General features: G+C 42.6%; 1 protein-coding gene across 1 annotated transcript; it reads left to right on the plus strand.

Annotated features, from left to right (window-relative positions):
• Positions 1 to 7,208: 7,208 nt before the first annotated feature.
• On the plus strand, positions 7,209 to 14,067 carry EIF2B2 (eukaryotic translation initiation factor 2B subunit beta). The gene is made up of 8 exons (XM_027066175.2): positions 7,209 to 7,468; positions 7,587 to 7,707; positions 7,835 to 7,983; positions 8,846 to 9,009; positions 9,662 to 9,757; positions 10,730 to 10,867; positions 12,089 to 12,155; positions 13,401 to 14,067. The coding sequence occupies exons 1-8, from the start codon at positions 7,306 to 7,308 to the stop codon at positions 13,556 to 13,558; spliced, it is 1,056 nt and encodes a 351-aa protein (XP_026921976.1). The 5' UTR covers positions 7,209 to 7,305; the 3' UTR covers positions 13,559 to 14,067.
• The last annotated feature ends 318 nt before the right edge of the window (positions 14,068 to 14,385 follow it).

A 14,385-nucleotide genomic window follows, 5' to 3' on the forward strand; every position in this document is an offset into this window, starting at 1 on the left:
TAAATCTTTGGGCCTATTTCTGATTACCTCCCTACGATAAATTTCTAGACTTACATACCAATTTAAAAAGCATGAATGAACATTTTAAAGTCTTTTGCTATGTTTTTTTTCCCCAAATTGTCCTACTGAAAGCTGTTTCAATTTAAAATCCCACAGAAATAGGGGTGCCTGGGTGGCTCAGTCGGTTAAGCATCCGACTTTGGCTCAGGTCACGATCTCGCGGTCCATGAGTTCGAGCCCCGCGTCAGGCTCTGTGCTGACAGCACGGAGCCTGGAGCCTGTTTCAGATTCTGTGTCTCCCTCTCTCTCTCTGACCCCCTCTCATTCATGCTCTGTCTCTCTCTGTCTCAAAAATAAATAAACGTTAAAAAAAAATAAAAGAATAAATAAAATAAAATCCCACAGAAATATGTGAGAATTGGGCAAAGTTTTTAAAACTACTAATATTGCAACACAAATTACAAATGATTGGAATCTTTAATATATATACACACCTTACAAATTAACCAGAAAAAGATTAAATACCCAATCTCAAGATGCTTTGGGCTGTAAGTGACAGAAAACTCCATTCAAAATTTTATAGAGAAATGTACCATTTCATATAATAAGAAGTCTAAAGTTAGGGCAACTTCTGGATTTGTCGATTTCACACAACAACTTTAATAAAAGGCACCATAGTACATAGACTAACAGGATAAGCACTGAAGCTATACTGTTGGATTAACATCTCAACTCTTCCACTTACTGGGTGTGTGACACTAAGCAAGTTACTTATCCTAGTTATGCCTCAGATTCCTGTTTTGAAAATGGTTATATTAGTAGTATTTATCTCATAGGACTGCTGAAAGGATGACAAGAGTTTATATATGTAAAATATCCATTAAGTGTTGATATTTTCAAGACCTTAGGTTCTTCCTGTTCTTCTGTTCTGACGTCTTGGAATGTTAACTTAATCCTCATTCTTGAGACTTCATGGTCATTTAAGATAGCTGCAGTAATTCTAGGCATCATATTTCAGACAATCAGAGACTAAAGAGACTAAGGAGTCTTCTCCGTTACTTAAAAACAAAGAAACCTTTCCAGGGAGTCCCAAACAGATCTCCCTCATATTCTGCTGGCTAGAAAATGGGTTACCCAGCACCAACCTATAGAAGAAAGAAAAAGAAAGAAAGAAAGAAAGAAAGAAAGAAAGAAAGAAAGAAAGAAAGAAAGAAAAAGAAAGAAAGAGAGAAAGAGAGAGAGAAAAAGAAAGAAAGAAAGAAAGAAAGAAAGAAAGAAAGAAAGAAAGAAAGAAAGAAAGAAAGAGAAAGAAAGAAAAAGAATGGAATTGCCATGATTGGCTTAGGCCAATCAGGATTTACTCATAAGCTAAAACCACTTTCCCCGTGGGTAGAAACCAAAGAATATCAGGCCTTTTAACAAAGAAGAAGAAAGAAATGGATGTCAGGTAGACAACCAGAATGTCTGTCATGTATCATATTAGAAAAATGGGCAAATCATATGCATTGAAACATGAAAAAAATGTTCATCTATATTAATGAGCAAAGAAATGCAAACTAAAAGGAGTTTTGTATTTTCTCTATCCACTTGACAATGATGAAAAAGAATGATAATCATCTACAACAGTAAAAATTCAATGTACCTAGGAATAATCTTACATAAGATGTGAAAGTCATATATGGAGAAAATTATAAAATTTTACTAAACAACATTAAAAGACCTAAATAAATGAAGATATATACCATATCCATAGATAGGAAGACTCAGTATCTTAAAGATGCCAATTCTCCTCAAATTAATTTAGAGATTCAAAGTAATTCCATGCAAAATCTTTAGAGGTTGCTTTTTTTTTTTGAGGAATAGACAAATTGTTTCTAAAATATATATGAAAGAACAAAGACCTAAAACTAGTTAAGAACCTTTTAAAGAAAGAAATATTGCAAGGGAATTTTTCTTACCAGAGAGCAAGACTTTTTTTTTTTTTTTTTACAATTTTTTTTTAATGTTTATTTATTTTTGAGACAGAGAGAGACAGAGCATGAACAGGGGAGGGGCAGAGAGAGAGGGAGACACAGAATCTGAAATGGGCTCCAGGCTCTGAGCTGTCAGCACAGAGCCCGACGCGGGGCTCGAACTCACAATCATGACCTGAGCCGAAGTCGGACGCTTAACCGACTGAGCCACCCAGGCACCCCAGGACTTTTTGTAAAATAAGACAAAAATGTGATATTAGGTCAGGGATATGCAAATTTAGCAATGGAACAAAATACAAAGCCCTGAAACAGACTCACACATTATAGATACTTGATATATTAGAGTGGTAGCATTGAAAATCAAGGGAAAAAGAATGGAAAAAGAAAATAAAATTGGTTTCCCACCTTACTCCTTACATAGAAAACTTATGTGTAAATCCTTTTTTTAAATATTTATTTATTTTGAGAGAGAGGCAGAGAGAGAGGGAGAGAGACAGAATCCCAAGCAGGGTCTGTGCTGTCAGTGAAGAGCCTGACGAGGGGCTCTATCTCATGAACTTTGAGATCACAACCTGAGCCAAAATCAAAAGTCAGACCCTCATCTGTCTAAGCCACCTAGGCACTCCCAAAACTTACATGTAAATCTAAAATTTTAACTTATGTAGAAGAAAAAAAGTAAGAGATCATCTTCAAGCCTTTAAATCAGGGAAGGGTTTTTGTTTTGTTTTGTTTTTTTGAGAGAGAGAGCAAGCAAGTAGGGGAGAGGCGGGGGGGGGGGGGGGGGAGGGGGGGGCGGGGAATCCCAAGCAGGCTCTGCACTGTCAGCACAGAGCCCAACACGGGGCTTGATCTCACAAACCATGAGATCATGACCTGAGCCAAAATCAAGAGTTGAATGCTTAAGCGACTGAGCCACCCAGGCACCCCAGGGAAGGAGTTTTAAAATAAAATATGAGAAGCATTAACTACCGAAGACAAGGTTGATGCATTTGACCATATTTAAAATTGAGAACTCTGTTGAAAGACATCACAAAGTGAGTGAAACAAGAAGCCATGAACTGAGAGAAGATATTTATAAAACAAATAACTGAAAAAGATTAGTATTCAAAATATATAAGAAACTCCTACAAGTCCATTTTAAAAAGATTTTTAAGAAAGTAGGCAAGAGGGGCGCCTGGGTGGCTCAGTCGGTTAAGCATCCGACTTCGGCTCAGGTCACGATCTCACGGTCCGTGAGTTCGAGCCCCGCGTCGGGCTCTGGGCTGATGGCTCAGAGCCTGGAGCCTGCTTCCGATTCTGTGTCTCCTTCTCTCTCTTCCCCTCCCCCATTCATGCTCTGTCTCTCTCTGTCTCAAAAGTAAATAAAAACGTTAAAAAAAAAATTTTAAAAAAAGAAAAAAAAAGAAAGTAGGCAAGAGACACAAACAGGTATTTCACGAAGGGGAAAGAAAAATACACGGCCAAGAAACATATGAAAAAATGAACAACCTCATTGGTAATCAGGAAAACAAATTAAGATCATAATGATGAATCCTTTTATATCCACCTGATTCTCCCCAAATAAAATAACTGGTAGTACCAAGTGTTGCTAATAAGGTAGATCAGTTGGAACTCTTTAAGTCCTACTGGAGAGAGCATTCATTGATTTTTTTTATTAAAAAAAATTTTTTTTTAATGTTTATTTATTTCTGAGACAGAGAGAGACAGACAGAGCATGAGTGGGGGAGGGGCAGACAGAGAGGGAGACACAGAATCTGAAACAGGCTCCAGGCTCTGAGCTGTCAGCACTGAGCCCGAGGCGGGGCTCGAACTCACAAACCATGAGATCATGACCTGAGCCGAAGTGGGTCGCTCAACCGACTGAGCCACCCAGGCGCCTGAAGATTTTGTCTTTTAAGCTTTTATTTTTTAGTAATCTCTACACCCAACGTGGGGCTCGAATGTACAACCCCAAGATCAAGAGTTGCATGCTCTACCAACTGAGCCACCCAGGCGTCCTGAGCATTCATTGATTTAACCACTTTGGAAGACTAGCGCTATTTGTAAAGTTGAATATTCACACAGTCTATGCTCTAGCTGTTCCACTTGCAGGCCAAAACATACACAAGAATATTTATAGTTTATAGTCTCTCACTCCCCTAAAAAAGACTGGAAACACCCCAAATATCTGTTGAAAGAAAATGAATACATAGATTATGGTATGGTCACATGATGGGATACTAGGCAGCGTTGCTAATGAAAGAATTGCAGATACACGTAACTACATCCATTTTAGGAATGTCGTATCAAGTGAAAAGAGCAAGTTGTAGAAAATTACATTATAATGTCATCTGCAAAAAAAGTTAAAATCAGGTTGAGCTAAACAATATGTTGTTTAGGGATTATAAATATACATTTTTTTAAGAAAACAAAGCAATACCAGTCAAAATTCGGTGGTTATCCTTGGGTATGGGAGAAGACAGAGAAACGGGGTAAGAGTACACACATCGTCGAGATGGTATAGGCAGTGTTTGAGGATTTTTAAAAAATATATCACATACTTTTTAAAATTGTGGTTAAAATACAGGAAACATAAAATTTACCTAAGTCCTTTAAGTGTGCATCTCAGTGGCATTAATGTACATCCATCCTCCACCATCCATCTCTAGAACTGTTTTCCTGTTGTAAAACCAAAATTCTGTACCCATTAAATAATAACTTATGCCCCCATCCCACCCCTGAAAACCACCATTCTACTTATATTTAAGAATTTTAGTTTTGGGGGCGCCTGGGTAGCTCAGTCGGTTAAGTGTCTGACTTCAGCTCAGGTCATGATCTCACACTCCGTGAGTTTGAGCCCTGCGTCCGGCTCTGTGCTGACAGCTCGGAGCCTGGAGCCTGCTTTGGATTCTGTGTCTCCCCCTCTCTTTGCCCCTCCCCTGCTCATGCTCTGTCTCTCTCTGTCTCAGAAATAAATAAAAATATTTAAAAAAACTAAAAAAAAAAAAGAATTTTAGTTTTTAATTTGGGAGATGAGTTCATGCATGTTCATTTTGTCATGCTTCATAATTGCATATATATATATATTTAGACATGCTTTATCATGTCTGTGTTGTAGCATGGTAGTTTCATATATACATACATATACACACACACATATATATAACATGCAACATATATTCTTTTGTATGTATACAATAGTACATGCCTTATTTTTTAATGGCTTGATGCCTGGAAAAATAAAGAACGACAATATCCAAAATTGGCCACATCATGATAAATGATATCATGGTAAGTGATAACAAGCATGTAAATTGGTACAATTTTTAGGACAGTTTAAACTTAACACAAATAGGGGTGCCTGGGTGGCTCAGTCAGTTAAGCGTCCGACTTTGGCTCAGGTCATGATCTTGCGGTCCGTGAGTTCAAGCCCCATGTCAGGCTCTGTGCTGACCGCTCAGAGCCTGGAGCCCGTTTCAGATTCTGTGTCTCCCTCTCTCTCTGCCCCTCCCCTGTTCATGCTCTGTCTCTCTCTGTCTCAAAAATAAATAAACATTAAAAAAATTTTTTTTTAACTTAACACAAATAAAATTGACAAATGTATTATGGCTTTTGGGAGTTATGGTGTTTCAATTTTGGTTTCTAATTATTCATTGCTAGTATATAGAAACAAGGTTCATTTTTGCGTGTTGACCTTACATCCTTGCTAAATTCACTTATTGACTCTTGGGTTTTTTTGGTCATTGTTGATTATTTGGATTTTCTGTGTGGACAATGATGTCTTCTGTGAATAGGAGCAGTTTTCTCTCTAGTCTGTATGTTATTAAACTTTCTTTCTCTTACCTTATTGCACTGCCTAGAACTTTGACTATAATATTAAATAGGAGTTGTGAGAGTGGACATCCTTGCCTTGTTTCTGATCTTAGAAAGAAAGCAGTCTTTCACCTTAAAGTATGATGTTAAGTGCAGGCTCTTGTGGATATTCTTTAGCAAGTTGAAGAAGTTCCCTTCTATTCCTAGTTCTCTGAGAGTTTTTTTTTTTTAATTCAATGGCTGTTGAATTTTGTCAAATGCTTCTTGCATCAATAGATCTGATCATGTGGTTTCACTTTTTATATTGTTAATATGGTTGTTAAATAATGATTAATTTTCAAACATTAAAAGAGCTTTGCATCCCGGGTTTAAATTCTATTTGGTAATTATTAATCTTTTTATTCATTGCTGGATTTGATTTGTTAATATTTTGTTACAGATTTTGCATCTGTGTTTGTGAGGGATACTGGTCTGTAGTTTTCTTGTACTCTCTTTGTCTGATTTTGGTATTGATGTATCTTTTTGGATGGCAATATGTCAAATGTAACAAATGTCTTAAGAAAATGAGTTTGCCCAGAGATCCTAAGAACTTATCTTAAGGAAACAGAGATTCTCATGACACACAGACTTTAGATTCAGATAGTCGGTAGATTTGAACACGAATGCGTCCCCTTACCAACTGCTTGAATTTTGTGGCCGTTTTCTATCCTGTAAAATGCGGATAAAAGGACCTACCTCACAGAGTGCAGTAGATAATTCACACACAGCGCCCAACACATAGTAAACTTGAAGTCAATAATAGCTCTTGGTATTATGTTATACTCTCTAGCCTATCTGGAAGGACATCATCTTTGCTCTCATATAAAGCTCCCACTTTGAACCTCCTTACTGGTGAGTATTCGTCTCTTCATCCCTGATCCCTGCCTCACAATAAGTGTGTGAGGCGATGGGAATGCAAAGGTAAAAAAGGTATGGTCCCTGCTCTCAGGGAGCTGAATCTATTAGACACAGGTGCAAACGAACCAGTTTTATGCAGTGTAACAGCATTATAATAGAGCGTCTGCCCTAGGTGTAGCGGGTCCCGGACGCGCACTCTCAGCCCGAGTCAGAACAGCTGGTGGTCACTGGAGCTTAGGGATCAAGAGGGAGGGCGGGTGGCAACTTTCACAGCACAGCCTCGGGTCGTTGTGGGGAGTGGGAGCGCCGAGACCAGCTGTTTCCATAGCAACAGAACTAGCCACCCTCGCGGGGCCTCCCAGCTCACCTCTGTCCAACTTCGTAGGAGCTGCGAACGGCCACTTCCGTTCCTCCAGCCTCGGAAGCTCGCGGACGCTCCACCGTAAATGAGCAACTCGAGTTTCTAGTCTCTGATTGGTTCAGGCAGATGGAAGGGGTGGGCTGTGGCACGGAGGGGCGTGGCCTGCGGACCGTGAAGCCCGAGTTTTCCTCGCGGAGCGGAAGCCGACTTCACCCGCCCCGGAAGTGCAACGATCGAGGTTGTACAGGTGCGGATTTCGCCGGCGAGGCGGCTCTTTTCGAGATGCCGGGAGCCGCAGCCAATGGCTCGGAGTTGTACGAGAGCATCGAGAGTTTCGTGGAGGCCCTGAAGCGGGGCGGCGGGCGGCGCAGCTCCGAGGACATGGCTCGGGAGACCCTGGGGCTGCTGCGCCGGATCATTACGGACCACCGCTGGAGCAATGCAGGTGAGGCAGGTCTATTCTGTCGCGTCCCTCGTCACTATCCGTTCCCGATCCCCAGGCGGAAAGTCGCCCAGGTCTCATCGTGCTCGTGCCCTCTCACGCTCTGTTCCTCGGACTGCAGGGGAGCTGATGGAACTGATTCGCCGAGAGGGCCAGAGGATGACAGCCGCGCAGCCCTCAGAGACCACGGTGGGCAACATGGTGCGGAGAGTGCTCAGGATCATCCGGGAGGAGTATGGCAGGTCAGGACGTGTGCCTTTTTGCACGAGCTCCGCCCTTTGCTTGGAGCCTTTAGTGGTGAGCAGGCCCTGTTGCTTCAAAGAGTACACCTCAGCCCACCTCCCTTTTTGCGTCTTGTTGCCTCCGTAGACTCCATGGACGCAGCGATGAGAGCGATCAGCAGGAGTCCTTGCACAAACTCTTGACATCCGAAGGCCTGAGCGAGGATTTCAGCTTCCATTACGCCCAACTCCAGTCCAACATCATCGAGGCAATTAGTGAGCTGCTTGTGGAACTGGGTAAGAGTCCTGATCCCGGGTGTCAGGACAGGTTACAGGCAGATGAAGGAAGAGAAGACCCTGAAAGTTGTTCATCAGCAGACTTGGGAGATCGCCAGTTATGCTGTTCTCAGCTTTGTCCTCCATCCTGACTAAGAGGAAGGTTTGGAGCAGGAGTAAGATAACCCTCGCTACATTTCTTTACAGACCAGCCCTTTATAGATTGCTGCAGAAGCTGTTAGGACAGAGCTTTATTTTCGTTTTAAAGATGAACTCCCTAAAACCACAGGTGGTAGACTTCACTAAACTTCTAGAATTTTTATGCACACACGCGCCACCTCCATTCCCCTTGTCTTTGTGACCTGGGAGATCTGCAGATATTCATTACAATCAGAATTCCCCAAGGAAGGAAGAAGCTGGGTCTGTGTATCTGGAGCTGCTGCTTCCAAATTCCTCCCCTTTTTTCTTCTGTGGCCTCCTCAGGTGGAGGTGTTGTGGCCACCTTTTGGAGGAGGAGTCCCTTTGGGGGAAAACTGTTTACCCCACGCTCAGCATTTTATGATTTCCCCAATTGGACCATTTTTTTTTTTTTTTTTTTTGGCCTGAATTCAGTGTCTTCAAAATCAATCGTAAGGAGCTGGTGTTGTGGCCGGGCAGGGTTGGGGGGTTAAGTGGGTGAGTTGGGGGTTCTACTGGGAAAGAGGGTAGACTGAGAACTTAGGAGGTAGAAGATCCCAGAGGAATGGGGCTTTGAAGAAGAAGTGACCTTCATATTAAGTCCATTTACCCTGTGTTACCAGGGTCCACTAGGTGGGCACCTGTCTCTTTCATGTTGTAGCACGGTGGTTTCATATTTTCCTTGCAAAACTGACTGTTCTTGCAGAAGGGACAACAGAGAACATTGCAGCCCAGGCTCTGGAGCACATCCACTCCAATGAGGTGATCATGACCATTGGCTTCTCCCGAACAGTAGAAGCCTTCCTCAAAGAGGCGGCCCGAAAGAGGAAATTCCATGTCATTGTGGCAGAATGTGCTCCTTTCTGTCAGGTAGGGGGGGGGCTTCTGGAGTTGCTAAGAAAAATGAAAACTGAGGAGGGAATCAAGAAGTGATAGATGGGCTCTGTGCTATCTTTGAATTGATAAGCAAGACGTTGAGAAGATAAAGTAAAATAAAACATTAAGGGAATTTTCAAGTTGTTCATCCTGTCAACACTCTTCAACATTGGTTTGGGAGGCTTAGGTGAAATGCTGGGTTCAAGAAAAGAAATATATTGGTTCTTTTGGGAATCAAAATAGGGTAAATTACCTTGGGGATGACTGATGCTTGGCCTGACCGCACTCCATCCCTACGTGAATAATAGGTCTTTCAGAAGGAACTAGGTAAGGATGCAGGATGTTGTAAAGGAACGAGCCAGGACCTATCCTGTCAGCTCTGCCCAATTATACACGCGAGCAGTATTTCCAGTTTTGTGGCTGGTCTAATGCTCCTGTGGAGAATTCAACATTTATTAGCTTCTCCTGGGCTTCCCTGCAATGTACCAGAGAATACCAACCACGGGCAGAAAAAGGAGTTATCTGGAGGCATTTGTGTGTTGGCTGTGCTCAGTATCACAGAATTCTCCAGATCCAGTTCCATTGGAGATGCCTCCCACTCTCTCTCACTCTCTCTCATAATGTCAGCCTTTCTGTCCTATTGCAGGGTCATGAAATGGCAGTCAATTTGTCCAAAGCAGGTATTGAGACAACTGTCATGACTGATGCCGCCATTTTTGCTGTTATGTCAAGAGTCAACAAGGTGGGTATATTTGGACTTATATTAAATTCATGAAGACTGTACTTCTAAAATACTGATTTTTCCCCCCTCCGTCCTATAATATCTATGAGAAAAGAAAGTTTCTAACACCTTTTGAAAGTACATATTTGGGCCTTTTTAATATATTAACTGAATTTCTTTTTCTTCTCTCTGTATCATTGTTCCTCACTTAGAGTAGCTTCTTTTTGTTGTGTTGTTTGTTTTAAAGATTTTATTTATTTTAATTTTTTTTAATGTTTTTATTTATTTTTGAGACAGAGACAGAGCATGAGCAGGGATGGGGCAGAGAGAGAGAGGGAGACACAGAATCTAAAGCAGGCTCCAGGCTCTGAGCTGTCAGCACAGAGCCCGACACAGGGCTTGAACTCATGGACTGTGAGATTATGACCTGAGCTGAAGTCGGACGCTCAACCGACTGAGCCACCCAGGCGTCCCAAAAGATTTTATTTTTTAAAGCAGTCTCTACACCCAGTTTGGGGCTCGAACTCACAACCCCAAGATCAAGAGTCATGATCTACATGCTCTACAACTGAGCCAGCCGGGCACCTCAGAGTAGTTTCTTTTTGGTGAAAGCATTGAAGAGAATGAAATAGGGCTAAGCTAAGCGTGGCAGCTGCTAGGGATGGGGTAGAGGGTCCCTGCTTTCTGAGCAGAGAGCTTGGCAGTGGTGGATGATGAATAAAAAGGCTTCTCAGGAGCTGTGACATAGAGATCCTAGAAGACAGGGCTAAGAGCAGGAGGTGGTACAGCTTCCAGTCACAGACTATATTCATTCTTTGGGAAGCCACTTTTGAGCTAGAACTCATGGTCCTTAGTCTAGAATCCCTTTTCCTTTACGGCTGTGTGACCCTCACGATGTCAAGAGGGAGGCCTGGGCATTTAGCCTATTGTGCCCAATGGCCTATTTAAGGTTGTATCTCTAGGATGACTCACATTTTGCTTCCTGTTCCAAAGGTGATCATTGGCACAAAGACCATCCTGGCCAATGGTGCCCTGAGAGCCGTGACAGGAACTCACACTCTAGCACTGGCAGCAAAACACCATTCCACCCCGCTCATCGTTTGTGCTCCCATGTTCAAGCTTTCCCCACAGGTACGTCTGTCTGTCTGTAGCCAACAGAAAGAAGGAAGCCAAAGTGTAGGCTTGATCTCCAGGCCTTCAACCTGCTCACTCTGGGGCTTCTCTTTATCTGTGTTTACTAAATGGATTAGACCCAGTAGAGGCTGGAAAAAGCCACAAAAGTCTTGAACCAGGAAAAAAATTGATAGTTTTTTTTTTTTTTAATTCCTTTTTTTTTAACGTTCATTTATTTTGAGAGAGAGAGCACGTGTGCGAGCAGGGGAGGGGCAGAGAGAATCCCAGGCTGAAAGTGCAGAGCCAGATGTGGGGCTCAAACTCACCAACTGTGAGATCGTGACCTGAGCTGAAATCAAGAATCGGACACTCAACCGACTGAGTCCCCCAGGCGCCCCTCAAAAATTGATAGTATAACTTGTCAGCTTTGAAAAGTCAAAATTGTAAGGTCAGGGTAGTACATAGTTGGGGAAGGCCCTTTGTTTCCACTGCCACCATTCCCCATCACCCTGACCATTTCTGAAAATGCCAAACAAGTTGAAACTAGGAACATAGAATCGGTTTTATTTGTCATAGTTGGAGGGACGTTCCTCTGTAGCTTGAATACAAACAGTATTACAAAATGAAGAGTTATTTCATTAGCAATAGAAGCTATTTGTAGGTCTCTTTTTTAAATTGAGGTGAATTTCACATAACATACAATTAGCCAGTTTTAAATGTACAGTTCAGGGACACTTACTACATTCACAGCATTGTGCAACTACCACTCTCTGGTTTCAGACCTTCATCATCCCGGCAAAACACTCTGTACCCGTTACATAATCACTCCCTGTTGCCTCCTCTCCCCATCTCCTAGGAATCACTAATCTGTTTTCTGTCTCTGTGGCTTTGCCTGTTTTGGATATTTCATATAAAAGAAATCATACAATGTGTGCCTTTTGTTTTTGACATCTTTCACTTCGCATGATGTTTTCAAGGTTCCTAGCTATAGCACAGCTCTTTGTTTCCTTCTGTGGCTGAATGATACTCTCTTGCATGGATATACCACAGTTTATTTATCCATTCACCCCTTGGGTAGTTGGGTTGTTCAGCCTTTGGTTTTACTGAATAATGGTCCTGGAAGCATTTGTATGCAAGCTTCTTTGTGGACATGAGATTTTTATTTCCCTTGGTTATGTACCTAGAGGTGGAATTTGCTAGGTCTGTCTCACTCTTTTTTTTTTTTTCTTCCTTATCTAGTTCCCCAATGAAGAAGATTCATTTCACAAGTTTGTGGCCCCTGAAGAAGTTCTGCCTTTCACAGAAGGTACAGAAGGGGGTGTGTGTGTGTGTGTGTGTGTGTGTGTACACGTGCACACGTGTGTTTGGGTCCTTTTGCTTTTGTTTTGGTAGTCAGTCAGGGGTGAATGCTGCCAGGTTGTGTTTTTTATCATACTTCTTGTGGAGACTTCTCTTTAGTGTCTTAGAGTGCATGGGGACCTGATCATTTTGTTCTGGGACTAATATATTCAACGGAGTATTGGGGTCATGGTGGGTTGGATCACCCAGCATTGACTGAGTTTGGCTTTGCACGTTGATTGACAGAGGCAACAACCGAATGGGAAAACAGACTTGTTTTTCAGTTGCTGTAGGGAGTCATTTTGGTGACGTGAATGGCAAAGGAAGTAGGCTCCAAAATGTTCCTACTATAAAACTTGCCTGTAATCTTTGTGCATTGGGGTCCTTTTCTGTGACTTCTGAATGTAGCAGCTGTGGTCAGTGAGCCTGCCACCTTATCAACATCACATGGCCTTAAACACCATCTGAGAGCAAAGCAAGTGCTTGGGCTACAGTTCTTCTTAGAAGTTGAATAACTTCATTTATTCACACATTTGTTCTTTCAAGAATTATTTTATGTATGTATCCACTATGTATCCAGCACTACGCTAGCAACTAGGGATGTAAAAATGAACAACAAATAGGTCCTGCTCCCACAGAGCTTACGTTCTGTTGCAGAAGATAGACAAGAAAATGTCAGGTCATGAGATGTTTTGGGAAGAGAACAAAGAAGGATGATGTGATTGGAAGGTGGTTGGAGACTATGTTAGTTTGGGGAGGGTCTTAATGAGGGGACATTTCAGCTGAGTCCAGAATGAATAGACCCCACTGTGTGAAGATCAAGGAAAGAGTCTTCCAGGCATTGGTGCAAAGGGCCTGAGTTAGGTCCCTGCTTAGCCAGTTGGAACCAGATGGCCATTATAGCTGGAGAGGAACGAGCACGAGGGAGAGTGGGATGAATTATAATTAGTGTAGTGCAGCAGGGAGGGGCTAGATCTTGAGGGCTGCTATCCCAAGCTGGAATACTGTTCTAAGGGCTATGCAAAGGCATTGGAGAGTTTTAAACAGGGAGTGGTATGGTCTGAAGTCCTCTCTTCTGGTTTGCACTCTGCTGCAGCTTCCCGAGGGGTAGCGAGTATGCCTGCATTATTGAGCCTAGAATCTATATGCTACCTGGTTATTAGAGCAGGATCCTCAGTTTTATCTTTAGCATGTGTGATTGATTGCCTTTCAGGGGACATTCTGGAGAAGGTCAGCGTTCACTGCCCCGTGTTTGACTACGTCCCCCCAGAGCTCATTACCCTCTTTATCTCCAACATTGGTGGGAATGCGCCTTCCTACATCTACCGCTTGATGAGTGAACTCTACCATCCTGATGATCATGTCCTATGACCACCATTCATTCTAAGCAGAAGCTGCTTAGCCAGATACGGAATGGAGAGGGACTTCAGTGCGACTGCTGAAAATCAAGTCCTTGTAATGGGGAGTGAACTGGAGCCAACCTAAAAAACTTAATACTGTTTCCTGCCTTTTTAGGCATCCCATAACAAGGACACACATTCAGGTCTGTCTCTTGCCTTTCTGATCTTAACAGCAGCAGCGGGCCTTGACCTATTAATTTTGTAGCCTCTTGGGGCGCCTGGCTGGCCGTCGGTAGAGCGTGCGACTCTTGATGCTGGGGTTATGAGCTCTGTTCCCACGCTGGGCACAGAGTTTACTGTAAAAATTTGTTCTTTGGAACCTCTTAGAGACCTGGGGAGTCTGTTTTAGGAACTTAAACTTTCTGGTTCAGTGGGGCGTTAAACATAACACTGAAGACCTTGATGGGATATAGGTTTTTGCCCAGAAATGGCTACCACACCTTTTCCTGGGCTGTGCCAATAAAAGCTGCTTGAAGATTCCTGAGTTGGTTTATTTATTGTTCTGCTCTGAACTGCCTGAAACAGCAGCAGCAGCAGAGCCCTTTTTGTGCTTTGATAGAGGGCTGTAATTAGAGGGAACCGGCTAAGACAGAAATGCAAATGAAAGTATTTACAGTTTCCTTACTAATTCACTGGCAGTGGTCCCAAACAACTTGTTAGTAATCTAAGAGAGTGGCTCCAAAACCTCTCCGGATCATCGGGGAGCTTAAGAAAATGTACCATCTTGGGTTCTATCCCGGGCCTACTACATCTGATCTCCGGGATGGCACCTGGGAATCCGCTTAAAGCTTCCCAGAA

The sequence above is a fragment of the Acinonyx jubatus genome, chromosome B3 (assembly GCF_027475565.1).
Source record: "Acinonyx jubatus isolate Ajub_Pintada_27869175 chromosome B3, VMU_Ajub_asm_v1.0, whole genome shotgun sequence".
NCBI lineage: Eukaryota > Metazoa > Chordata > Mammalia > Carnivora > Felidae > Acinonyx > Acinonyx jubatus.

Excerpts from the sequence above, each read along its gene's own strand:
- EIF2B2 (XM_027066175.2), top strand. The coding sequence starts at position 7,306 with ATGCCGGGAGCCGCAGCCAATGGCTCGGAGTTGTACGAGAGCATCGAG. Across the intron at positions 9,758-10,729 it reads TTATGTCAAGAGTCAACAAG|GTGATCATTGGCACAAAGAC; the intron begins GTGGGTATATTT and ends CCTGTTCCAAAG. Across the intron at positions 10,868-12,088 it reads TGTTCAAGCTTTCCCCACAG|TTCCCCAATGAAGAAGATTC; the intron begins GTACGTCTGTCT and ends TTCCTTATCTAG.